This window comes from Eleutherodactylus coqui, chromosome 6 (assembly GCF_035609145.1).
Source record: "Eleutherodactylus coqui strain aEleCoq1 chromosome 6, aEleCoq1.hap1, whole genome shotgun sequence".
Lineage (NCBI taxonomy): Eukaryota > Metazoa > Chordata > Amphibia > Anura > Eleutherodactylidae > Eleutherodactylus > Eleutherodactylus coqui.
Genome location: NC_089842.1, coordinates 127,630,488 through 127,657,692, shown reverse-complemented (window position 1 = coordinate 127,657,692; position 27,205 = coordinate 127,630,488). Strand labels below are relative to the sequence as shown.

Genomic DNA, 27,205 nt, shown 5'->3' with positions numbered 1-27,205 from the left:
GATGCATCATTCAGTAAAACTGAGGCACATTCTCTTCTCATGTACAAACCAAATCTTAGCACAGCCCTACCCCTTGTGCAACTACACCTAATAAAATCATTTTAGGGGGTACATCCCATATTATCTAAAAGCAATATGATCTCTATAGTAAAAAAATAAGTTCTGCAACATTCTAAGAAACTTTGGGCAGGTTTACGAAGGGTCCATTCGCATTTGTGTTGGTGGATCCATCCTCCACCTCCAGCGCAGATCTAGTAGAAGATCCCAGCTGAAATAGCGTGGCATACTGCGCTATTTTTTCTGGTCAAATGCCGGTAAGGAAGCTGGACAGACCCCATTATAGTTATTGGGGTCCGTTTGAGCGCATTTGGCTCTGGCAGGCCCAGCACTTTCATGGTTTGTCTCTGAGGATGGAAAGAAGACAGAAATCAGCCAGAGCACAGATGTAAACAGGACCTTATCCTAATATTTAGTGTAAGTGTACACCAAGCAGTCTAAAAAAGTGCCAAATTTATTACAGTGGCTCCTGCTGGATGATAATTTTGGCACTTTTTTACATATTTTTGTCTAACTTTGCACCACCTGTTGCTTGGCTTATTTCAATACAGAATTATTGGACTGTATTGACTTCATACCCCATTGATTGCAATATACAGGCTGGGACCTCCTAAGTGAAACCTGCAACTCTCAGCCCAGTATTTAATGTGGGTTTCCAATTGGGGCTGCTCTTATTATCTCAAAATGTCCTAATAGGGCTAAGGGATTATGGGGAGAATTTATCAAAATTACAGTTTTTGGGTACAAATTACGCCAGAAAACAGTCTTACCTACTTGTGTCACATTTATCATGTGTTTTTAGAAACTTTGGGACAGTTTTTCCAACCCCAAAAAGGGACATGGCCTAAATTGCAGCAACTTTTGGGGCAATTTTTAGCGTAAACTAAGTCAACTAATAGGTGGTCTAAATTTTGAATGATAAATGGGTTAAATTTTAGGACCGGTGTTTTCTGTGATAAACTGACGCATTTTTTGAGTGTATAGTCTGAGGTCGAACTCACACAGGCAAGCATGATATCTGGTCGAAAAACCTGAGTGCGATGGTGCACTTGCCAATGTGCGTTTTTTACAACAATGCAAGGTGGTTTCCATTCAAAAACGCCTCGCATTACTTCTGTAAATTGTAATCCTCAAGCGCGTTTCACGTACATCACATTACACTCACATGCATATCGCACAGCATGCAAGTGGCATCTGATGCATTTTAAGGTCCCATTGAAAACAATGGGGGAGGCGTTCCAATGGAAACCCCAAAGATAGAAGATGCTGCGATTTGTTTTCCTCGCAGCATCGCTGTGAGGGAAAATAAAATAAAAATCACTCATGTGAATAAATCCATTCAAAAGAATGGAGTTCTTATTTGTGCATCTCACAATGCCTAAAACACATACTAGATTCTCGCCCGTGTGAATGCAGCCTAAGTTTTCACTGTCTAAAGTTTATACAGTATTATTAAATAATGGCCATTGTGCCAGTATTTTGGCACACCACTACTCCATTCACTTCAATGGGACCACCGAAGACAGTGGATACACCTATCTCTGCAGGTCCCATTGAAGTCAATGGAGCTGTGGTGTGCATTCATGGCCACTTGCTACTATACACTTCATGACGAGCCCCAGCTTGGGTTTGTGTGTGACAGGTAAACCTGTTTTGGGAAAAGCCTTTTAAGTTGTGCCCCATCATAATATAGAATTGTATAAGGCAGCACCCCCAACAGGTCATGAGAATATGATGAGAGAACATCTGTGGTAATTTCTGAAGTATTGACAATAATTACAATGCCTAATGGTATCTCAGTTTGTACACTTTACCCATGGTCTGCAAAGTCCCAATGGAAGACAAAGACTGAGGTTTGATTACATTGTACTGTATTGTTTTCGATTATTCATCTGATACACCATTCACCACAACACACCAAAATTGGTGTGTTACAAATCTGAAAATAGAGCAAATTAGTGCAACACAACAAGCCTTCCGGTTCAACGTTCTCGTTTTTCTCCGTACAATGTGTCCTGTTTTACAGATGGATTGAGAACATATCAACAGACAAGTTATCAAGTCATAGCAGAGAGCGAGGTCAGGTCCAGCAGAGGCCTCGCCCCACTTCTCTTCTAAAATGCCTCTGAAGATGTTAAACTGGACTGGATGGGACAAAGTCACTTTATTCAAGGTCTCTTGTGAAATGCATAAAAATTCAGCTGGATTTGGTGTTCCTAGAGCAAGGAATGACATTCGCTGCTGACTCAAAAATGTCTTTTTAAAAAGTGAGACTGCAACATGAAAGGATTGGTGAGAGTCCGGACCATCCACAGTACTCCAAAGATGTCAGATAAGGACATGACAGATGGTCTGCAGAACAACCATCACTGCTATCTATACATGGAGACACACAACACACAAGCACAAGCTTTGCATAGTAAATTTCCCATTTTTTTCTCCATTCTACAAAATTAATAAGAAAAGAAACGTTACATCATATTAAGACTGTTCAGCTCAGACACATCTGGGATTGGAGCAGGTCAGACACTTTGTGGCTCAATTATTTCATCTATTTCTTGGTTTATATGACTTGGAACCATGGAAAGTCCATCAAATCATCTCAAGGTATAAAGGTGACTGTGACCCTGGCAGCCCATAGTGACTAAGTAATATGATTGTCTGAGATCTGAATGTTCTCAGTAATTTATGGTGTTTATGTTCAAGTGCAACAACTCAACCAGAGCGGAAGCCTCTGAGTCAACAACTCATGTAGACACTTTCATTTTAAAATATATTCTATTATAGTCATTCATTATATCTATAAGAATGAAGAAATGGATGCATGTCGGCTTGGTGGGATGGATGGTAGCATGTCTAGGTGGAAGCATAGAGAGAGGGAAGAGATGTCTGGTCAGTAGAGTTGAAGGAATAATGGCAGAATGTCTTGGTGGATGCTTAGATAGGTAGATAGATAGGCAGGTGTCTGGTCTGTTGGTTTGATGATTTATGGTAGTGAGGCTTGGATAGATAAATGAATAGATACCTGGTTCGTTGATTGGATGAATGGAAGCATGTCCTTTTGGTTGGAGGCTTCGATAGGTAAATGGATATGTGGTTAGCTGCTGGGATGAGTGGATGATGGCATGTTTTCATAGATGGATGTGTTGGAGGCTAGAATAGCTTGGTGGATGATTGGATGAATAGATCTGTCAGTTGGATGAGAGTATGTGTGGATTGATGCTTGGATAGATGGATCTGTTACATGGTAACATGTCTTGGGGGATTCTTGGATATGCTGGATGGATGTTGGCATGTCTTAGTGAATGTTTGGAAAGTTGGATGTATTGGTTGGATGGTGGCATGTCTTGGTGGATGTTTTGATACTTGAAGCTTATATGGATGGATGTTTGATGGATATTTTGATACAGTACATGTGTTGGAACATAGCATGTCTTAGTGGATGCTTGGATAAAGGTATGTGTTGGTTCAATGGTACCCAGGCTTGATGGATGTGTTGGTTGGATGGTAACATGTCTTAGTGGATGCTTGGATAGATGGATGTATTTGGTGGATGGATGGTTGCTTGGATGAACACTTGGATAGATGGTTGTGTTGGATGGATGAAAGGCTATTTGGGTGGATACATACTTGGTTAGATGGACCTTAATGCAATATGGAATGTAAGGATATTTGAATGGAAGCATAACTGAATTGAAGCTTTTTTGAGAGTGCTGGATAGATGTTGGGTGGATGGACACTTAGATGGATGAAGGCTTGGCTGGAGGATGGATCTAGACAAACAGACTAATGTAATACATAATAGATGTAAACCATACATTTAACACAGAAATCCATGTGACAAGTTATAGATTGTAAACACTTTAGTCAAGCCCCCTACATTTCACCTGTCTACTTGTGCCCTGGATATTACAATATTTTCTTTAGTGTTGGTCTTTATTCTCCTTAAATGTGGTCCTATAAAAATAACCTTTAATAAGCCAAGTACTCCTCAGGCTGTTAAGTATAATAAAAGTTAAGACCTTTCACCTCTGATGGGATGAGAATCCGCCGGACTGTTACTGAGGGGCCTCGATTTACCCAAGGTGTTCACCTCTCAAAGAGCAGTAATAAAATTAACTTATGAAAACGACCTTTATAAAATCAGACGGAAACCTTAATAATGTAGGAGCCGAGATCCATGTCTATTGGAAGCCTCACTAATGGCCTCTGACTCAGACTGGTTTATAAGAGGATTCATTTTACCAAGAGACTCCAGATTAGTAAGGTTTGAACACACAGCCCTGCAAAGTCAATTTCTCCCCTATATAACATACATATTGAGGCTCTGAGTCCACTAGCTCCCCTCCTGCACAATTACCCTGACTGATACAGGTGTGGTGCAGAAAGTAGTTAAGGATTAGAACAGGAGCTGACGGAGTAACTCCTTCACTTCTACTATTGTGATCCATTCTTCTTCCTATCACCGAGACTAATAAATGAAGAATATCCATTAGCAATGGATGCAATAAATGAATAAAATGCATCCGTTTTTCACTTCATAATTTTGGTTCTGTTGCCAAAAAAAACTCAAAAGAAAAAACTCCATTACTATCCAGTCCTCATGGCTGATAGGGATCACTTGATCCTCTTACCGACTGTTTTTTTGACAGGGGTTCAGGGGGCTGTTCATTGGGTGATATAGCACCCTGTTACCAGCTACCTTTGTATATGAAGACCTGTTTGTTATACCATTTACATTTCCTAATGATGTTCCTATTTGCTCAAAAGCCCCCCAATGATGTCCTGTATATGAGTGGTCGGTCTGCAGAGCACCAGCATCCAACAACTCTACATAGCAATTTTACAGAAAGGAAGAACTAAAAGGTAAGTCTAGTTTCTTATTTTAAAAAGGAACCCCCCTCCCCCCCCCCCCCCAGCTGTATAAAAAAAAATACTCCCCCAGACCGGATCAGTTGTGTTTACACTAGGCCTCCATATAAAGGGATTGTAACATATAGGTATATGAACCATTACATAGTATATACACAACTGGTGCACTCATAGTTTAGAAACTTTTTGTCATATTCCAAGTTTTCTTTTGTTTATTCAGAGGATCTGTCAGGGGCTGAAGACATTTTGTTGGTATTTCTGTTAGGTCTTCCTTTTTATGTTTTGTTACTAAATCCTATAAAACCGCTTAGCTAAAGCGCTAGTGATGGATGTAATATATGTAGACCCTGTATATACTGAGGACTATCCCACTGATTTCCCATGGATTTATCCTGGTGCAGTATAATGTTATTTTTCTTTTCCTCACAATGTATCCTCCTCTGGGGTTCTATCTCCGTTGCACAGTATAAGCGCCGGGAACAGTGGGTAATATTGCTTTTTTCACATTTCGTACCAAATACATAAGATTTTATGGTAAGGCTTGGAGGGAAAGGTTATGAAATTCTCCTTTGCGTATTTACAGCTTCATCCAAATGTGCGGCAAAGTTATTGATAAAACTGCAACAAATTTAATGTGGGTAACAGACTGGGTAGTTATGATGAGCAACCCCTTTCATTGCAGCACAGGATGCAGTAATGCCCCTGAAGGGGAGAAAAATCCCTACTTTCCCATCATTTCTGTTTACAATTTCATTAACAGTTTTTAATCACAATTCACATTTTTCCTTTATACTTCATATCAATCCTGTAACCAGTGAACAATGAAGAGTTTCTCAATATGAGGTGCCTAAAGCTGATCATACAGGGTGAGACAGCTTGTAAATCTTACGCGCCTGTCCGGCTTGTAAAACATCATGCGCCTCTGAAACTTTAGGACAGCGGTGTTGCTATATAGCTAGCAGAGATTGCTATTGCAGCTGGACCCTTAAGATGGGGTTGGGTGGGGGGATAGAAGGGGTCAATATGTTCCCCTTCTAGATATGAAAATAGGTTCATGAGTGGACAACGTGGTCATATCAAGATCTGTGGAGGAAAGAAGTAAAATAGAGAGTAACGCCAGTGCCATATAGCACCATCAGACTAGATCCTGGTGGGGGTCTCTGGGGCAATCCCCATTATGGAGGCATGTTGACATAAGTTACTAATCTAGAATTATGTATAGATTGGAGGCTGTCAAAGATTATATTTAATGCGTGTAAAGTACCTTCCTTAGCAGATGCTAAAATGCATGTAGGCTGGAACCTAGTCAAGTACAGGAAATTGGTGCAGAAAATCTACTATATGATATTACCATCCAAGAGGATGGGTGGAGGACTTTCCTGTCTCTGCCAAGTGCTAATGACATCCCCGGAAGTCATCACATATGGCAACACCTGACTTTAATAAAAGACTGCATAGGGGAGGGGAAGGTATAGACTCTCCACAAGGGTCCAGAAACTTCAAGCTTCATCTCTGCTTGAGAAACCCTCAATGGCTTTCTACATTGGACTGCAATATGGCACCATGTACGAGCAGCTTTACTATTGATATTTGACAGAAACAATGAAAAACCTTTACATCTCCTAATGATTTATTCTTCTGTACGTCTGGTTATAAAACTTCATCTATTCCTTCTAAACTTGCAGGATGTGCAATAGAAAACTTATAGAGGAACACTGATAGAAGAACAGAGCGTCCAGCAATGCAAAACAAATAAATTATTGAAAATACTCTTAAAAAGTTACAAAATAAGATGGCACAAAGCGGTGAGCACTTCTCGTCCCTCGTCAGCCGGACTACATGGTGGGATACGTTATGGTGTGGGGTTTTTTTGTATTTTTTGGGTGCTTATGTAGAGTGCCCATGAAATCCTTCACTTAAAAGAAGGGAACGAGCCCTGAGAATTGCACAATAACATTCCCATCATTGTGTCTCTAGGTCCTGGGACTATTACAGTCTTAGAACGCGGGGCGACTATGAACCACATGCAAGATGCTCCGCTGCTTCCTCGTTATACAGCATTGAGAACTGAAATTTCTTCAGCAAATATAAAGGGTTTGCAATAAAAAAAGAGCACATATGATCTGCTCTTCAATGTGTTTTTAGAAGTGACATCTTTCTCTTGGGGCTTGCAGTACCCACATCTACAGTTAGGGGCGCAGTCGCAGTCTCTGATGTTTTCATTGGTAATGGATGCTGCCACAGTGCTTGTATACAGTTAAAAAAGCTGACGCGTGGTTATTCTGTGGGGTGTGCTGATGTCATTACTGGCCAGGAAAGGGTCTGGCTCAATGTAGTGGTTAGAAAGATGATAAGTATCACTTAAGTATTCCTTATTCTATTCATGTGCCACACAATGCATATATGTGTTTATTTGCAAGCTTGGAAAATGTATCCTACCATGTTTGATTTAGACTGTAAAACAGGTTACTATCTCCACATTTCCTTCTATACTGGTCTTGCTGGCTTGGAAATTGCGCCCTGTGTTAAAATTTGAGAGTGAAGCTCGTTGCCATCGCCGTATTTTCTTATTTGTAGGCTTAGAAATGGTATCCTACCTCATTTGAATTAAGACAGTGAAATGCGTTGCAATCTTAAAAATTTTTGTGTACTTTTTGCCAGCTTGGAAAATGCCTCCTTGAGAGATTCAAATTGAAAAATGAAACGCTTTGCTATCTCAGTAGCTCTTGTAATGACCGTGGTTATCGTATTCAGTGTAACACAGTGCAGTTTTCCACATTCTGGCTGCTGTTTTGTGGTATTTTTTCTTATTTGTAGTCGTTGGGTGGAAGGGGCTTTTTTTGGCAGTCAGTTATGGCACAGTAAATGTTTCTACCAATGCAGATTACGGAGCTCCAGTTAATTAAAAAGTCTGCATAAGGCACATGTCTCAAGAACTCCTATAAAGTCACCGATTGCTGTCGGTTCTGGTTTACACTCCAGGGCAATATTCTAAACCCCTTCTGTGCTGGAGGGGGCTGTCACCCCATAGGGTTACTGTCTCCTCCAACACAGAAGGGGTCAAAGGTTACTGCTGAGTCAAAGTACAAACTAACTTTGGGCTCCAGAATGGATATAGAAAGTCAATGGTCCGTTCCAGATTGCAGCCCACAGCTTTGTTGTGCCATGACAGAGCAATGATCCTCAAGTTTGCCCTGTTAGTTTTGTTCTCGTTCTTCAAGTAATGCTTTGTTCTCGTGCTCCTCATCTTTGGTTTCGCAGGGGACTGAGCCGTTCTCTATGATGGAGTGCTGGATGAAGTCAGAGAGAGTCGCCGTGTCTGAGGTGGACATCCTATCACCCTCGCCCCCCTCCTTCTTCTCTTCATCCACCGAATATTTTCTGAAATTCTCATAAATCTTACGTACATCCTCAGGAAGATTTTTCTTCAGATCCTTGTTTTTCCTTTTGGTCAACTTGGATGAGCTTGAGCCAAACTTATTGATAATATTGTCTTCCGAGAGACCCTGACCGTGTAAACTGTTGAACTGCTCTACCCCCTTAAGTCTTAGATTGTTGGGTCTGTTGTTTATACTCTCCTGGGATGAAGCCTTGAAACGGCCGTTTTCCAACTCTGCAAACACTGAGCGCTTTTCTGGGGAAAGCATGTCGAGAGAGTGAGCTCTCTGGTCAAGACCAAGCCGTCTGCGCTCCATGCTCCTGATTGTGGCTGCCCTCTGGAGCTTGTCATGGATCTCTACACTCAGACGCCTTCGTGTCTCTCTGAATTCAGCAGTTACATTGGCTTTCCATTCTGCAGCATGAGCCTTGATTTCTCCGACCTAAACAAAAAAGATAAAGATGAGGTTCAGTGGTTTGATGTAACAATTCATGAAGGAGGAGGTTAAAACATAGGATATTCTCTTTTGAGTTCTCTGAATCCCTGTTTTGTGCCCTGTTCCTCCTGGATCTGCATTTGATATAACGTAGTGAATACATTTAGGCCCAAGTGCTTCTTCAACCTCAATGTCAACAGGCTGCTAAAGAAGCTTACATCCTAAATCAGGTAAAACCCCTCTATTACCTTATATACCTTCATAGACTATATGCACAGAGGCTGTTTCGAACAGATTTCTCACTTTTTGTTAGCTGGCATTTAAAGCAACCCTGCAGTTTCAGGACAATATTCTGTACTGGGAACAAAGAAGGGGAAGTATATTACCTATCAATCATCTCTGCCAATGTTCCGCCAATCCACTGGTTCAGAATTTTGTTTTCAGCTGCCCAAGATGGCTGCTGCAATTTCCTAAGTACCTAATGCATACTATGCACTGTTCTGATTGGCGAGCTTGTGAGCAGTGCTGGTCGGAGAGCAAGCATAATGCATAGTCTAACACTACCAATGCACTGTGAGGATTTGGTAGTATGAAGAATGCATCGGCCATCTTGGACAGCTGAAAACACAACCAGCGGATCAGAGGGGCATCAGCAGAGAAGACCAACAGCAGGTAGTATAACTACTTCCTCCTGGCCCAGGACACAATTGTGTCCCAAAACTGGAGGGTCACTAAGTACTGTCAGAAGAATGGGCCTCTCCATTATTCCTAAGTTGGAAAGCCTCAAATCCTAGTAGTATACCCCAACACTTGTGGCGTTTATTCGAGAATTCCTGGAGCAACCAAGCATCAAAGATTTGAATTGCAACTTGTTTGGCATTTGCAATAAGGCATCATTGAAATGAGTGGCGCTTTACAAATACTTCTGCATTATGATAGGAATTTCTCTATTCAGCAATCATTAATTACCGCAATGCCCTCTTTGTTGAAGGAGGCATAGCTTTGTTTACAGACGATACACAAGAAGTCTAACACTGAAGATTTAATATTCTCACTAGTAAATGACTCCCATTATGTTCAGTGTAAGCCCTGCCAAAGAGATGTGATCACATTCTACAGACATTCTCCCCTAGGATCCTGTCCACAATGGATGTGGAGTCCTTATACTCCAACATCCCACACAAATGATAGAGTGACCACCTGCCAGGTGCACCTTGAGGCCAATGGGGTTAACTCTGAGTCAGTATTACAACTCACAAGATTCATACACTCACACAATTATTTCTCCTTTGACAAAGATATTCCTGCAACTCGGAACCGCCTTGAGCAGTAAAATGGCACCACAATATGCCAACCTTTTCATGGCAAAACTGGAGTGTGACTTTTTTAGCCTCCTGCCCCAACAAACTATTGGCCTACTTCCGCTACATTGATGACATCATGATCATCTGGACGAACACTGAACAAGAACTAGTAAAATTCCATGAGAGATTCAATGCATTTCACCCCACCATCAACCTGACATTAAGCTACTCGTATGCAGAAATCAACTTTTTGGACACTACCATAATAATTTGGAACAACTCAACACAGACATCCCTATCACGGGAACCGATTGATCGACCCACATACCTCAGATGGGACAGTTCCCATCCTAAGCACATCAAAAAGTCCATAGTCTACAGCTGGGCCATCAGATACAAGCAGATCTGCTCCAACCCAACAGACAGTGAGGAACATTTACACAATCTCAAAAAGACATTTTTAAAATCAGGGCTACCGTCCCACCTCAATTGATGACCAAATCCCCAGAGCCACCAGGAAACCCAGAAATCAACTACTCCAATACAAGGAGAAAGAAAAAAATGGATGTGTGCCCCTAGTAGTGACCTACAATTCACAGCTAGAGATACTAAGGAAGACTGCAAAGAAAATCCATCATAGCCTACACAAGGATTACAGTCTGTAAGCAATATTACTGGACCCTCCCCTACTATATTATAGGAAACCTCCTAATTTGAGGAACTTTATAAATCAGGAGTGCATTGCCATCTGACACACAAAATGGAACTTATCCCTATAAGGTAAGGAGATGTAAGACCTGCTCACGTATACTAAATGTGCACAGAATACCGATCCCCATCACACAGCAGGACTATAAGATCCCTGGGACATTCACATGTTCCACGTCCAATGTTGTGTTCCTGATCCTGTGCAGTAAATATTCTGTTGGGGGGCTTTATATCAAGAAAACAGGACAAAAACAGAAAGTCAGTATGAGATCTCATCGGCACTCAATTAGAGAGGGAAATACTGAATTACCTGTGGCAAAATATTTATGTGGTCAGGGACACAGCATAGAGCAGATGAGAGTTATCATACTGAAGGGCAATTTCAAGTCGCAGTGTCACAGAAGAATTTGGAAGTAGAAAATTATGGACATGTTTGATACCCTCAAGAATGGAATGAACCTCAGCCCGGGATTCTTGCATAAGGGGAAAATATGAAAGGTCTGAAGGATCTTTTTTTTTTTTTTTAAACTTCATAAAAATTCAGAACTTAACTTGTAATAATGTTGCCGTCCAAAAGGTGGTGCTGCATCTCCTTCCATGTGCAGGTTGAAGGAGAGATAAGACATCATAAAACTGTCACATTCCTGAGCTCAATGGCCTGATTAAGTATTTATGTCTCAGCTCAGTTTGTCTGTGGTTTTAAGTTTTGAGTGCAAAAAAGTCTTAAATTTATGTGTTTGAACATTTGTATTTCAATCAAGAGGGGTGTCCTCTCTGCATTTGTCTATTATACATCTGCCCCATCCAAACCAGTTCCATTGTAGCCTGAGGAAGGATCGATAGAAGATCCAAAAGCTCGCTATAACATCATGTATTTTTGTTAGCCATTAAAAGGTATCATTTCTATAAGATTAAGTGGTTTCTCCCAATGAGAACAATCATATTTTTCCCCTATGATCCATTATGTTTCATCCGCTGTCCATGGTGCTGAAGACCAGGCTGGAAGCTTCTGTACACATCCTCTGTTTCACTTGTCTTTTCATTGCATGAAGACTGAAGAAAATACACAGGGCCATTCTTTTGCTTAAACTCAAGCCTTCCTCAATAACGTTATAATTTTTGTTTGGTTCCCTATGAAAATTGACAAGGATGAAGATTATGCCCATCGAACCATCACACCCACTCAACAACATGAGCTGTACTCATGATGTTGAGATGTAACTACAAAACAAGTGTTTGACTCAGTGTGCCACAAACATCGACTTAGTTGACAAGGGTGCTTATTGTTTCTGAATACTGGCAAATGGGTTGATTAAACTAGGTCAAAGGGCACTTCGGAATAAGTATTGTGAAGGAAGTATACCAACAAAATCCTGTATTTATAAATTGGTGAGAACATTTGAGACCAATTAACGTAAGGTTACTTTCAACAAGATGGCATAACACAAGGGAAACAAAGTTATTTTAGTGAAAAATTAAAAAAAAAATCTGTGACATCACCATATCGGACGCCACCTAATTGTTTTCTTGTGGGGTTTACTGAAAGGCCAAGTACACAGCAATAAGCCACAAAAAAACTAATGCCCTCAAAGGATGCAAGGCTGCTTCCATTTAACATTAGCAGATGTCTTTTCCAATATGCAAGCTTGCATACAAAAGTGTTTGGATGCTGGAGGAGCCATTTTCAGCTTATACTTTAGGTATACCTTGTTTTGCAACATACAAAGTAAATGCATGTTAATTTTCATAGGGAATCAGACAAGCATTAAATAAAGAGGTGCATGCCTCTTCATGTTTTGGAGTACATCCCTAATACTTCCATGCACCTTCTCAGAAATGTACGCTATGTCCAAATCTATCAGTCTGGGGCAGCTATGCCCCCTCCCTAAAGCCCTGCCCACTTAAAAAAGAAATTGGCGACTTTTATATGCCAGAAACTGTCAGTTATCGGACTTCTTTAGATGGATCATACAACAGATGCTTGATCAATACACCTGCCTTCTATGTATGGGGTTTGCTGTATAGATTGCAAGGGGGCGAAGATGATATGGAGAGGGGAGGGGGGACGACAATGTATATGTCAAGAAAATGTGAGAGAGTACAATGTATCCAGAACGTTACAGGGTTTAGTATAGAAAAAGTGGATTTTCAAAAGAACTGAATGTTTCAGGGTTTTTTCCCAAACTTTTAATTCTGTTTCTCTGCACCAAAGTTGGAACAAAGAGATGGAAAGGCTCAATGGAGGCAAAATGCTAGTGTGAAAGTGCCCCAACTTATTTCTGCTCATTTATCTAGGGCAGGCCTATTGAGAGAAGGGGCTATGGAGGAGTGCTGGACCTTCATTGCCTAGGGCAACTGAGATTAATAGCATGGACCACCACCAACAGACGGCACCATTCTGATTCTTGCTATGGTTCCCTCTGTACATCACTACAACTAGGAAAGCCATCATAGTAGCTTGTTTGAGTATCGGTAGTTTACACACTTCCTCTATCATGGTGATATCACAAGGTGTTATATAGCTTTGCTATCTGTACAATGTAATTGAGAAATCAATAATATTGGTCAGCAACTATTTTACCTCCTCTTTTGTTTTCTTTGATATGACTCGAAGCCAATCGCCAATCATACTCAGGACAGCAGCAAAGTATGCAAGACCAACCAGGATCCAGAACCACACGAGCGGCTTGTACCACTCCCGGTACATTATATCTGTATTCCCACCTGTAAGAGAAGTGCCTCAATGTTACGTGGGTAGTTTGTGCGAGACATTTAATAATTAATAATAATGTCTTTCAATATAGTGATTAATAATGTAATTACCATATATTTCTAAACAACAGTGATGTCACTGCTGTATAATATACAATATCTGGAGAGCAGTGATATCACAGCTTTATACTGTAAGATATTTGGGGAGCTGTGATGTCATCTCTGATATAATATGTTATATCCGTACAGCATTGAGGTCATTGCTGTAAATGATCATTGTGATGTATAATAAAACTGATTTGGAGAGCAGTGAGATCACCTTCTTTACAATATAACTTGTATCTGGAAAGTAGTGATGTCACTGCTGTATAATATACAGTAGATGATATCCTCACTCTGCAGATATCAGTTATATTACAACTTACAAATGGAGATTGATGTCATTGCTGTGCAATGTAACATATCTGGATAGCAGTGATACTATTACTATTTATAGTATATGCTATATATCAGTTATAGTCTATAGAATCCAGTGGAGATTTTAAGGGTACAGAGGTAGCAGTTGCACCTGGTACCACCTGGTTATTGAGGATGCCCAAAGGCCCCTCTCTGCCACATAAGAGGACACTACTATTATACATAGTACATTGTATCTCAGGGGCAGTTACAGATTATGCATTGGGGTCCAGGAGCTGCATGTTACACCCCAGATGACTGCTGCACATTTTTCCTTTGATTAGCGAGTACATGAACTCCCTGTAACTCTCCTCCTGGCTCATCTCGTCAAACAGCAGATTAACAACTCAGTGGTGCAGATAGAACTCAGCAGCTCCAAGTTTGAGATTTCTCATCCCCAAAGTCAATCAGAAAACTGTTCAGCGAACACCAAGAAGCTACTTCTCCAGTAATAGATTGTGCTGTGCAGCAAGAGAGCAATGCCTCAGAGAGCCGTACCCGGCCTCCGCCACTCTGCAGACCCTTGTTCAAGGGCTCCCTGCTTGCACTAATTGGAATGAACATAATTAATTTAAAGCAGTTTTAATTGGATGAGATAACAGCTAATGACTCTTATGATGGTGACTGATTTTCCTCTCCAGACGTCTCCCGATTTTAGAAACATGTATATACAAAATAATGTAATAACACAGTAAGATCTAATATGATAGTACAGTGAAACGTCTTTGAAATGACCACCCAAAATTACATAGAAAAGTGGTCTTCTAGGGAGTGGTCTTTTCAAACAATTGTCTTTTTATTGAAAGAGTACCATAGCAAAAACAGTAGTTCCATGAATGCAGTGTAAGATACATACAAATTGTACATAAACAACTGTAAACTATACAAAACTCAACGCCAAAAAAAGTCAGTCCTTAACAAAAAAGGGTTTCTGGTGGAGGCTAGATCCAACATGATGAAGACATGGCAAGTAAAAACTTAGCAACAATATTGAGTAGAAATATAGAAGTCAATTGTGGAGCTACAGAGGAGAACCTATAAGAAAGTATATACTTTATCAATTCCTGGATGTTTGGGTTAGAATTGGGTAGCCCAGCAGTCATCCCATGGTGTCTAAATAAGGTAGAAGCCATCTAGCATATCATTGAGTTTAGCAATGAAATAATCCATATTGTGGACATCCCTAATTCAGAAAATTAAGTTGCAAGTAGTTGGGTGTTAGTTTTTCTCATGAAAATGCCTTATTGCATTGCATTAGAGGTGAACCTAAGTACACCCTCTTTGAATTCTATGGTTTTACATATCGGGATATCGTAAAAACAACCTCAGATGAACACCACCACATTATAAATTGCACAGTGTTATTATTTAACAAAGATTAGGCAAAAATGCAAGTTGCGGCTAAGTCTTCTGTTTTCTCGGTTGTTCGCACAGGAGCTGCCGGCAAAGGTTGGGGGAGGGACTTTGGCAGCACTTGCCATGCTAGAATCCCCCCCTTCCCCCCCAGCCTATGGGAGCTGCCGGCAAAGAGAGGGGAAAGGACTTTGGCAGCGCTTGCCATGCTAAATTCCCTCCCCCTCCCTCCTCAGCCTATGGTAGCTGCCGACAAGGGAAGGGAGAGAGACTTTAGCAATGCAAGCCACTGTTAAACTCCCTCCACCTTCCCTTTTCTGACAGCTAGGAATCTACGGGAACGGCCTGCGTATTCCAGCAAAACAGTGGAACAAGACCTATCTTTTCCGCCGTGCGTAAAAAGCAGCTGACCGGAATTGGCAACGTATGTGCTATCATATGTCAGCAGGGAAACACACTTTTGAAGTGGTCCATTGCAATCAATGACAACTGTGCCTGCAATTACCAGCACCAGCCACTGCACTGGGGTCAGAGTGACCTGCTTCCGCTCTGTACCCTGTGTATTTTGTTGGTGACAGCTGATCAGTTGGAGTCCCGAGCGGTGGACGTCAGCCGATAAACTGTCTATGACATATCCTAAGGATAGGTCATCAATAGTATTTGCCCGTAAACCTCCTTAAGACTGGGAATTCCCAATCTTTGTTAAGACCTGTATATAGGGTCGGACATTGATTTGCAGGAATGCTGCCATCTAAAAGGTGGCGCTTCAGAGGCATTGTTCCATCTTCCTTATTTGCAGGACCTCCAAATGTTTCAGAGCAGATGTTAAAGCAGCCTTACCTCACTAGAAAGTATCACACATCATAAGCCTAGATACACATGGACTGGTTCCTTCACTCACCTGCCACATAGTCTCCAAATCCAACAGTTGTGAGTGTAACAACCACAAAATAAATAGACTCCAGTTCCGTCCATCCTTCGATCTGTTTGAAGATGACAGCTGGAATCGTGACAAATACCAGACACCCAGCCACGATGAACAAGATAGTGGAGATGACCCGGATCTTGGTTTGACTCACCTGCTTCTTCTGAAACAAAGATGCATTGTTAGATTCACTGGTTACTCTACTAGACACATTGTGTCAATTTACATTTACATCTATTACAATTGGAGAGATATCCCATAATGGACTGCAGTCCATGCACTGTAGTATGTGTAGCTCCTCTACATGAGGCTACTGCACAGGACATGCTGTAAAACAAAGTGCAGCACAGCAGAGCATGCTCTGCATACCAGACAGTGAAGCAGCAGGGGGTGACAAAGAGATATGAAGTCATATACTAATGTTAATAGGGGTGATAGGAAATGCCTGCTGATGTATTTACCTCTGTGTATGACCAGATTTATATACCTCCTAAAATTTGCACAGTTGTTATTTCAACTTCGTTAGAGAAATCTTTTTTTTTTTTTCCTTTTAAATTTGTATGAAACACATAAATGACCTTGTATGCAAATGAGGGAGTAATGGGATATAGGAAGGGACAGGATGCTCAGAGGAGCCTCATGGGAAAAGAAGAGTGACTAAGCGACTCTGAGGACCCCGAGCCGACGTGTATAAAATCCTGCTGATGTTAGGAGCATTTGAATCTTATTACTGTTTCCATGGCGACTCGTCGGGGCATTCCTGTGTCTGGATACGCGATAGTCAATAAGTCAGCAGTGTAACCTTCTGAAGATCCTCTATAACATGAGTAAACTGTCCAGGAGCAGGGAGCAATTATAGCAAGTAGCAGGAGGGGGAATCAGCACAATGCAACATTGCAACTAGATAGCTCATAAAAGCAGAACACTGCTATAAATGGGGCTGGAGTATGTCTTTTAGACCTGGGATCTCAATTAGGGGAGTAAACAGAGGACCCCATCTGTTACTGGTTAAGAACCTGGTACTGGTTTGCTCCTAATCTCCTATCTGTGAAGTTAGACATGGGTTTCCACCCTTGTTTTGTAAGGTACACCAAGTGGAGAGGGGATTGTTGCAAAAGTTCTCGACACCCATTGAAATAAGTGATGCAGCCAATCAAGGGTCCTGTCATGTAAACGGGGTGGGACTGTGGCTGTCAACACAGACCGAAATAGGGGAACGAGCACCGTCACGGGACACAGAGTGAGTAGGGAGAGGGAGTATATAACAGTTTGTTATGTTAGTGCATGGGGAAGGGGTTGTCCCAAGATGGTACAACTCGGACAACCCCTTTAAGCATGCTCTGTGCAAACACTGAAGCAGCAAGCTTCTGCAGAAAAATGAGCGCTCCAGACAGAGGCGTAACTTGAAGCTCCTGGGCCCCAATGCAAAATCTGTAACAGGGCCCCCAACTATAATGCTTTTTTCATAGTACTGGGCTCCCAATATGTAGAAGAGAGGCCTTATGGGCCCCCTAAGGCTCCTGGGCCCGGGTGCAACCACATCCCCAGCATCCTCTATAGTTACGCCCCTGGTTCCAGACAAACAACCTCAGAGCTAGCAGGAAACCAGAACTGGGAGTGCAGCTCATATACACACATATACACACACACACACACACACACACACACACACACACACACACACACCGTAGCCTGATGTGGTGCAGTTTGTTATCAAAGCAATTCTGCCCTCATATTTATGCATTAAAGGGGTTGGTCATTACAACAAAACCCCATTCACCTGCTCGGCCCGGCCTAAAATATGGTATTGGCAGCGACTTCCAGTCTGCTGCCAATCAGAGGCCGCAGTCTAACTGTATATACATCACATACATGCTCCCTGTAAACATGTACGGTGATGCTGCAGCCTCTGATTGGCAGTAGACGACAACTGACTTCCGGCTGGTAATCAACCCAGAAGTCAACGTCGATGGCGGCAGCAGCTCTCAGCGGTGTCCTGGGGCTCCAGGACAGGCGAGTATGCTTCCTTTTTTTATTTTAGGCCAAGCCGAGCGGGGGAAAGGGTTTAGTTGTAATGACAAAACCCCTTTAAGTAGCTACATGCTATACCTCACACTCACTCATCATCACCATAGTTTCTACAACACACTTCATGCCTCACATCATCTACATCCACACAAGCGGAGCTAAACTACAAGCCTACATCATAAAATGCACACTGCTTCATCAAGCATCTGCTGAGGTCCCACAACAACGGTTTCACGAAAGTCTTGATTTAACAAATTCCAAATTTATATCCTGTGAAATCCTGCTACATCCTGGAATATGTAATAGCAAAGAGGAGCATCGAGCTGCGCAAGCAGAGAGAAAGAGGCAACAAAGGGACCTCAATTTTTCTTTGCCCTGAGAATTCTATGTATTCAAAATAGCTATTATTCTTAATTCCACTGAAGAATTTTCCAGAGTGTGCGTATTTATCAAGAACGATAGCTCGTCCCAGGACGGTGATTATATTCTACTAGTATGTGCACTATATAGAATAACATTTTCTTTTTTTGTTTATTATCTATCACTTTATGATGAGAACTTTTAGTTTCCATTTCATTCTTAAAGACCCACAACGATCAACCATGACATTAAAACCACAGTCTGACATTGAGTAGGTTCCCCATTGTGTCACTAAACAGCTTTGAAACGTTGAGCCGTAGACTCCACAAAACCTTTCCTGTATAATTTTGGCAGTCTGGCAGGGCACATTATCCTGCTGACAGAAGCCAGTGCCATTAGGGAATACTGTATCTGAGCCATAAAGAAATGCACTTGGTCTGCATAATGTTTAGGTAGGTGGTATGCGTCATAGTAACATCCACACGAATGCCAGAGATTTCCCAGCAGAACATTGTCACTGCTTCCTATAGTGCATCCTGGTGCCATCTCTGCCGTACCTAAGCAACGCCAATGCACTTGGCTGTCCACATAATGTAAATGGGATTTATCAGACGAGCCCATCTTCTTCTTTCAATGATCCATGTTCCAGATCTGATGTTTACATGCTCATTTGCAAGTGCTTTCAGAGTTGGCCAGGGAACAGCATGGGCAAGCTGACTTGTTTTCAGCTATACAGTCCATTTACACAGCCAGATACGATGCTCTGTGCATTCTGACCCCTTTGTATCTTAGCCAGCATTACATTTTTCAGCAAATTATACTGCAGCAGCTTTTCTATGGGATTGGACCAGACAGGCTAGTTAGTCTTCCCTCCCCATGCATATCAATGGGCCTTGGGTGCCCAAGACCCAGTAGCTAGTTTACCAGCTTTTTGCACCGCTTTTTATAGGTATTTCCACTGCATACCAGAACACCCCCACGAGACCTGCTGTTTAGGAGATGCTCCGACTCAGGTGTCTAGACATCACAATTTGGCCCAAGTCAATCTTACTCAGATCCCCTATACTTTCCTATTGTTCCTACTTTCAACTTCAAGAACTGACTGTTTACTTGCTGCCTAAAATATTTCCCCCTTGTCAGGTGCCATTGTCACAAGACCATGAATGTCATTCACTTCACCTGTTTTAATGCTATGGCTGATTGGTGTATAAGGTCACCATATTTGGGGTTCACTCACCATGAGCCCAATTTACACACTTGTCACTGTGCCTCAGCATCTAAAACATTCACAATCCGGCTCATTAAATATAAATACAACATTTTACAGATCTCCGCTCATTAGGGTAATGGGCTCAGCTGGAATTAAGAGGCCCCGCTGAATCAGAGGGGCTGGTTCTATTTAATAAGGGGACAACAGAAGGAAGCCCGATCTCTGGTCTCAGTGGCAGCAGGAGAGCTTAAACTCATATTCATTGTCTATTTAGAAAAGGTAACAATGTTACAAATAGTGGGATTAATGTAGCCGATTAGTACTGAGAAGCTCAGTATGGTGTGATAGTGTCCGATACAGAAATTGAAATCCTTTTATGTAGTAGATGGGACCATGATCTGATTAGGATTGGTACAGAAAGGCTGGTAGAAGGGGCAGAGGTGTCTGGATGGTGACATGTGACGTAAGAAATAAGGTAAGGTGCCCATACACATAAAATAACTGTCAGCTAAATGGTCCTGGAAGGGTGTTGTTTCTCTTTAGGGAGAGCATTTAGAAGACGAGTGAGGAGACTTATAAGGCCATGCATGCTCCTCTGGGAAAGATGTAAATAAGGAAGATTGAACAATACCTCTGTAGCGCCACCTATTGGAAGGCAGCATTCCTGCAAGCCAATGTTAGACTCTTTATACGAGCCTTATAACAGTGACTGGGAATTGAAAAGCCAACCAGAACCCATGCACAAACAGATGTTTTGGGGGGTTTGCCCCACATCGGTGTACAATAGGTTTCTGGTTTGGATAGTGAGAGACATATGACGTGGGTCAGGAAGGATATAATTTCTCCTTAAGGAGAGCACCTAGAAGGTTTGTGAGGAGACTTATAAGGTCATCCATGCTTGTATAAGGAGTCTAACACTGGCTTGCAGAAATGCTGCCCTCCAATACCTCTGGTGCTGCAGAGGTATTGTTCCATCCTTGTTATTTGCTAAATGGTCTTAAAACATATGTTCCTCCCAACTCTCTCATAAACACTCAAGCTCAGCTAAGTTAAGCGTGCATGCACTTTCATTGGGAAGAGGGGAACGAGTTACTGCCAGACTCCTCTGTTCTCTCCAGACATCTCCAGCAAATAATTACATCCCTGGGAACAAAAGAAGAAGTCCAAAACACTATTCTTTTTTTCCCCCAACATCTGCTGTCATGCAGGATCTGGACACCACCATACACATCTAATGTGTATGGCCATGTTAAATGATCCTGACCAAACAAACACCACCCAGAGGCTGCCCATAGTAACTGCACCTCAGTAACCCTAAAGCTCTTTCTATGTAAACTCCGTAATCCCTATAAAACACATATCAAACTCAAGGCCCACGGAGCAAATAAGGCCTGCCACATAATTTTACGTTGGACTGGAACTCCACAGAAAGACGTAGCCAGCGCTTGGCAAATGGGGCAGCGCCAGCACTAGAAACTGGTGCCACCTTGGATTTTGAGCTCTGCAGCACACCTCCACACCGTTCTGTCCAGAAGCTCACAGGTGGTGGCATAGCACTGCCAGCCCTGCGCCGGCACCATAGCCACCCTCCAAGTCAGGAAGCTCAGTGCCAAGGAGGCGGAAGGGGAGAAACACCTTTATAGTGCATGGAGCTCTACAGCCATGTTAAGGAGTAGTTACATTTAGGGTTCATTCACATGGGCGGAGGTAGTTTTGGTCCTTGAAATACACAGCTTTTTTATGGAATGAAACTGTGTGCATTCACTGCATATTTGGACCATTTTGCGGTGCGAGTTCACTGTATTTTTTACGTATGTAAAAAAAGGCGTTCTCAGACTTCTCCTGCCTTCATGCATAAATCTTCAGTGAATACACATGTTTTATGCATATTCACTCCGTATTTACACAGTCCCACTGACTTCAATTTCATTTGGCAAAACTGACCAAAATAGGACATGCTACGATGCTGTTTCATGTGTGTAAAATACACATGTGAAAAACGCATGTCTTAGTACCCAAATACAAAGCAATGGAGATTAAAAGTAAATACAAATATCTGTGTACTAGAAAGTGCAAATATGCCTGTGTCAATGAGCCTTTATGCACCGCCCTTTGAAAGCAACCATAATGCTGATGTGGCCCTCGGGGGAAGAGGAGTTTGATACCCCTGCTATGGGAAAACAGAATATTGTATTAGGATTTAGCGTCACTGCAGAGTAATCTAGAAATACTGATCCTTACCCTGAAAACCTTCTCCACTCTTGCGATGCTTTTTCCAAAAATTGTCCCAAGTTGGTCTCCAATTCCAGCCAGCAAAAAGCCAAAAAGAGGGATTCCAAATATAGCGTACAGGATGCAGAATATCTTCCCCCCTTCTGTGCTGGGTGCAATGTTCCCAAAACCTGGTGACAGAACATGAAGTCATCACACTGTAAATGTATCAGATCAGCAGGAAACTATGGGACAGAAGCAACAATTACTCACTCCCCCTTACAATATTTAGGCATTTTGTATTGCAGCAACTGAATATTGGGTCCATATATGACCAGGCCACATATTATGCAGATTATATGTCATCCCATGTTCTTTGGGTTCTTCAATTTCCTCCCGCAATCCAAAAATAAACTGCTGAGATAATAACTTATATTACATGCTCTGCAGGAGGAGGTGATTGGGGGTGGTGAGGCGCCAGAGGGAGGCCAAAAACATCTTCAGCTTTCCCTATACTCGAAGAACAGTCACTACTTTTTGCATTCCATGCAGTAATTCTGTAGATCCATGAGGGGTTCCCCTGGGTTCTAATTGCAAATCAGTTCACACCTTCTACATTATTTCATATTGTATGGATATTTGCTGCTTATAGAGTGTGCATTCAGCTCATGCCTGAAGTCATATGTCATCTAAAACCCTATGAACTGACATGAAAAAGTTGATTTTTTTGAGTCAAATATGGTAGTAGGAACGGTGGGCAGGGAGACCAAAGGACTTGGAAATGAGAAAAGCAAAGAACAACATGTAGGGATGTAAAACATCTTAGAATCTGGTACTTGTAACTCACCGATTGTGGTTATCACCGTCCCAGCAAAAAAGAAGGCGCTGCCCAGATCCCAGTGGCTGCTGATGTTTGAGTAGTTCCCAATGGGATTGACTCCAGCATTGTCAGCATCAATGGCTTTCTGAGAAGAGGAAGAAAAAGGAGAAAAAAAAGGGAGATTTTAGAGGGCGCATGCACTCGTTGCTGATTTGCTGTGGATTTTAGTACAGATCTGCAGCAGATTTCACCCTTCCAATCTAATTCTAGTTGCAGGGATGAAATCTGCTGCAGCTCTGCAACAAAATCTGTGACAGAATCTGCAACCAGATTTAGGCTATGTACAAACCGTATGGATTTGTTGCAGAATGCCCACAATTGATATCCACAACAGAAAATCCACATAAAAAAGTACCATCTGGTGCACATTTTGACTCAAAGACTTTAACATAACATGCTAAAAAAAGCTGAAAAAAAGACATATGTTGATCCATTTCAGCCTATTGCCCCCCCAAATGTTGATCCAGAGGAAGGCAAAAAAAACAATGAGGTAGAAGACAATTTTCCCCATTAAATGGAAAAATGTCCTACTCAGAGGCTGCCAATAAGATTATATGCTGCATTAAAGGCCTCCAATAAACTCAGGGAAAGCTGGATTCCTGGGTATATACTTTTAGTAAGCCACTTGGGATGGTGGTCATTATGATAGGCTCGTCATGGAAAATCACAGCATGCAGCGCTTTTTATACGTGAGCGGAGAATCGCAGCAATTTTTATACACAAGCAGAAAATTAGCGTGATTTTCTGCTTGTGTACATCGGCCTGCGCTTTCCATAGTTATCCTATGGAAAGCGTTCATTGCGTTACCCATGTGCAGATTATCGCCGTGGGTAACGCAGTGATATACCGCCTGTGGATATTACCACGATATTAAACAAAGAAGTGCCTGCGAGTGATTTCCATTAGTGCCATATTAATGGAGACCTCCCGCGGCGTAAAGCCACGGCAAATAGAACATGCAGCGACTTATTTCCCACTGCGGAAATTTGCGGTACAATTCTGCGCATGACCATGGGCAGGCAGAAAGCTATTATGTTCAACAGAACCTAATAATCGCGGATTACCGCCGCGGGAAACGCAATAGAAATCCGTTCGTGGGCATTCACTCTAACTCTGATCAAAATGTGCACTGAGAACCTTTTATGTGAAAGGATTTCAGAAAACATGACCAAGGTCACCGGAAAATAAAAATCTCCTTTATGCCACAATTTTTCTTCAGAAATACATTTTGCATCTCCATGGCCGTACAGGAGAACATCCGCTTAGTAGCTTTGCTGGTGAAATCAATAAGCCACAAGGTTATTGCAGACAGTTGTCACTTGCTAAGGACTTAGAAACAGCCAGGTATGAAAATTCATATCAGCAAACTGCAGTATCAAAACACTATCAATAGTAAAGAAATCCCAGCAAATCTGGTGGTGGAGTGCTGCACCCAGTGATGTGTGCCACTGTGTATCTAGTGTTCCACCGCCAATCCTGTATGACCTGGGGTTTAATCAGACATTGCTGCATCAGGCTGTGTTATCCCCGCTGTGTGCCGTGTGCGCCCAGCCTGCTCAGTCACATTGCTGGAGTTTTGCATCTGAAGGCTGTGGCTGTATCCTGCTGCATTGCAGTACAGAGTGGAAGCCACACATGCTCAGACATCAGCACCCTGCAAGTGTTTATGCCACTGGTCCCTGCAGAAGAGGAATGACTGACCACCGCCGCTCATGAAGCCAAGACATCTGGGATATCACGCTGGAAAGTTTCCACTGAAAAACTAAACTTGTTTAACCAGATCCGAAAATCATGCATAAAATCCATACAGAAAGAATGCAAAGCACTAACTTGTCATCTACCAAACTATAGGATGCACTGATAGAGGTCAGGACTAGTGTGAATGTGCCTATGTTTATTACCCCCCTCTCATCACTCCTTTCATTGCTCCTTCCTTCACTTCTAATTTCTTCCCTAGGTGTTTTCCAGGAATTTACCATTGATGTCCTAACCTCAAGACAGGTCATCAATAGTTTATTGGCGAGGGTCTGCCACTTGGGATACCCGCTGATCATCTGAATCTCTGGCGCGCTATCAGTGCAGCCAAGCTGGATGTCCACATTGTGGTTGGAGCCAGGAGTTTAAGAGCTCATTACCATGGGCGTATGCATAAAACGTCGTGGGTCTCCCTGCAACGTTTTACCCATTTTACAGCCATATGCTCTGCCAGCAAAAACTGCGTATGGCACTGCGCATGCCCGCGTATCACATGCACACGCTCTACAACACAGTGAGGATGCATATGAAAACACTGCCCATACGCAATGTTTTGCGTAGAGACAGCGTATTATATGCAGCCCATACAAGTGTATAGGGCGCACATTGCATACAGCAGCCGAAATGCAACCACTAGTAACAGATAAGCTGAATGTAAATACCAGGTATTAGTTGACATTTTGTACACAACGTGAAAGCTAGCAGGCCATTTCACGGCTCCTGGTTATACTGCTAGTCCCTACACTAACCAGGAGTCCAGCAGAACCAGACACAGTTCACACAGAACGCTGCAACAGGACAGGACACAGATAGCAGGTCCCACAGCAACCTAACACAGAACTGACAGAATATAAACGTACAAACGGACATGAACCAGCAAGACACAGATCCTGCAGCAAGCTTGCAACAGACAAGGATTCATGACTGCTCACCCTGAACACCAGACAGAGACTGACCAGGAGCTGGGTTTATACGTGAGCACAGACCCAGGAGATTGGCTAGCAGGAAGAACCACACCCAGCCAGCGCAATCATTAACCCTGAGAGTGCTGTGTTACTGGAAGCACAGTAGTACAACATGTCTCAGCAGCACACATAACAGGTTCCCTGCATAACACTGCATTGCGTTGCGATGCAGGACACAAATCGCAGCATGTTCTTTCTTTTAGCAATATCGCCCATTGTTTTCAATGGGGCCGGCGGCAACAAAAACAACAAATAAAAGCATAGTGTGAACACATCCTCGCTGATGTTACCATATATACCTTACATCCAGACTTCTGTTGACAAGGCGGCTCAACAGCTAATCCTCACTTTCCCCACTAAATCAACTGACAAATAGTTTACATAAGGAGAGAGAAAGGTTTCCTGCAGCTCAAATAATGAGTTTAGGCTGTGCAATATTCCTGCAGGAATACAATGAATCATGGGTAATTTCAGAGGGAAGGAATGAAAATTCAAATGTGTGAAAACATGTTATTAAGTAACTGCTACAGGGTCACATTGACTTGGACAACAAAGCGGCATCCTAGGGATCATCCGTTTCCTCCATTTGCTAATTATAGTCAATGATCTATGTATATAATGTATGGGGGAAGCATAGATTTATATGTATTTTTGAGATATACGAACCACAACCTTAAACGTGCACTATGTCGAGGGAATAACAGTACGGGAATATACCATTTCACACATGTTATATAGAATTATTATACATAAACAGCAAAGTCATTTTGTATGTACATACATTACTTATCCTGTACTGATCCTGAGTTACATCCTGTGTTATATTCCAGAGCTGCACTCACTATTCTGCTGGTGGAGTCACTGTGTACATACATTACATTACTTATCCTGTACTGATCCTGAGTTGCATCCTGTGTTATATTCCAGAGCTGCACTCACTATTCTGCTGGTGGAGTCACTGTGTACATACATTACATTACTTATTCTGTACTGATCCTGAGTTGCATCCTGTGTTATATTCCAGAGCTGCACTCACTATTCTGCTGGTAGAGCCACTGTGTACATACATTACATTACTTATCCTGTTCTGATCCTGAGTTACATCCTGTATTATACTCCAGAGCTGCACTCACTATTCTGCTGGTTAAGTCACTGTGCATATATATTCCATTACTTATGTACATCCTGTATTATACTCCAGAGCTGCACTCACTCACTATTCTGCTGGTGGAGTCACTGTGTACATACATTACTTATCCTGTACTGATCCTGAGTTACATCCTGTATTATACTTCAGAGCTGCACTCACTCACTATTCTGCTGGTGGAGTCACTGTATACATACATGACTTATCCTGCACTGATTCTGAGTTACAGTCTGTATTAGGCCCCCTGCACATGGCAGAGACGAATTCCGCATTCGGAATCGGTCTCTGGCAACAGTGGAGTCCGCACTTACCTGCTCTGTCGCCGTCTTTTCTGTATTACAGATGAACCCGGCGGCTCGCCGTCTCTAGGCGATGACGCAGAATCCGCAACTCGTCCACAATGTTCATTGCAGATATGCCACGGGTCGGACAGCCTCCACTGACTTC

At 42.2% G+C, this 27,205-nt stretch overlaps 1 protein-coding gene across 2 annotated transcripts in view; it reads right to left on the bottom strand.

Moving 5' to 3' along the window:
• Positions 1-5,002: 5,002 nt before the first annotated feature.
• The window catches only part of KCNK10 (potassium two pore domain channel subfamily K member 10), an 84,364-nt gene continuing 62,161 nt past the window's right edge, over positions 5,003-27,205 (bottom strand). For both annotated transcript variants that reach the window (XM_066607591.1, XM_066607590.1), the window contains exons 3-7: positions 22,859-22,976; positions 22,042-22,202; positions 16,179-16,365; positions 13,338-13,480; positions 5,003-8,750 (exon numbers count right to left, since the gene is read on the bottom strand). In XM_066607591.1, coding sequence (XP_066463688.1) covers positions 8,127-8,750; positions 13,338-13,480; positions 16,179-16,365; positions 22,042-22,202; positions 22,859-22,976 — 1,233 coding nt within the window. In that variant the 3' untranslated portion in view covers positions 5,003-8,126. The remainder of the gene's footprint in view (positions 8,751-13,337; positions 13,481-16,178; positions 16,366-22,041; positions 22,203-22,858; positions 22,977-27,205) is intronic.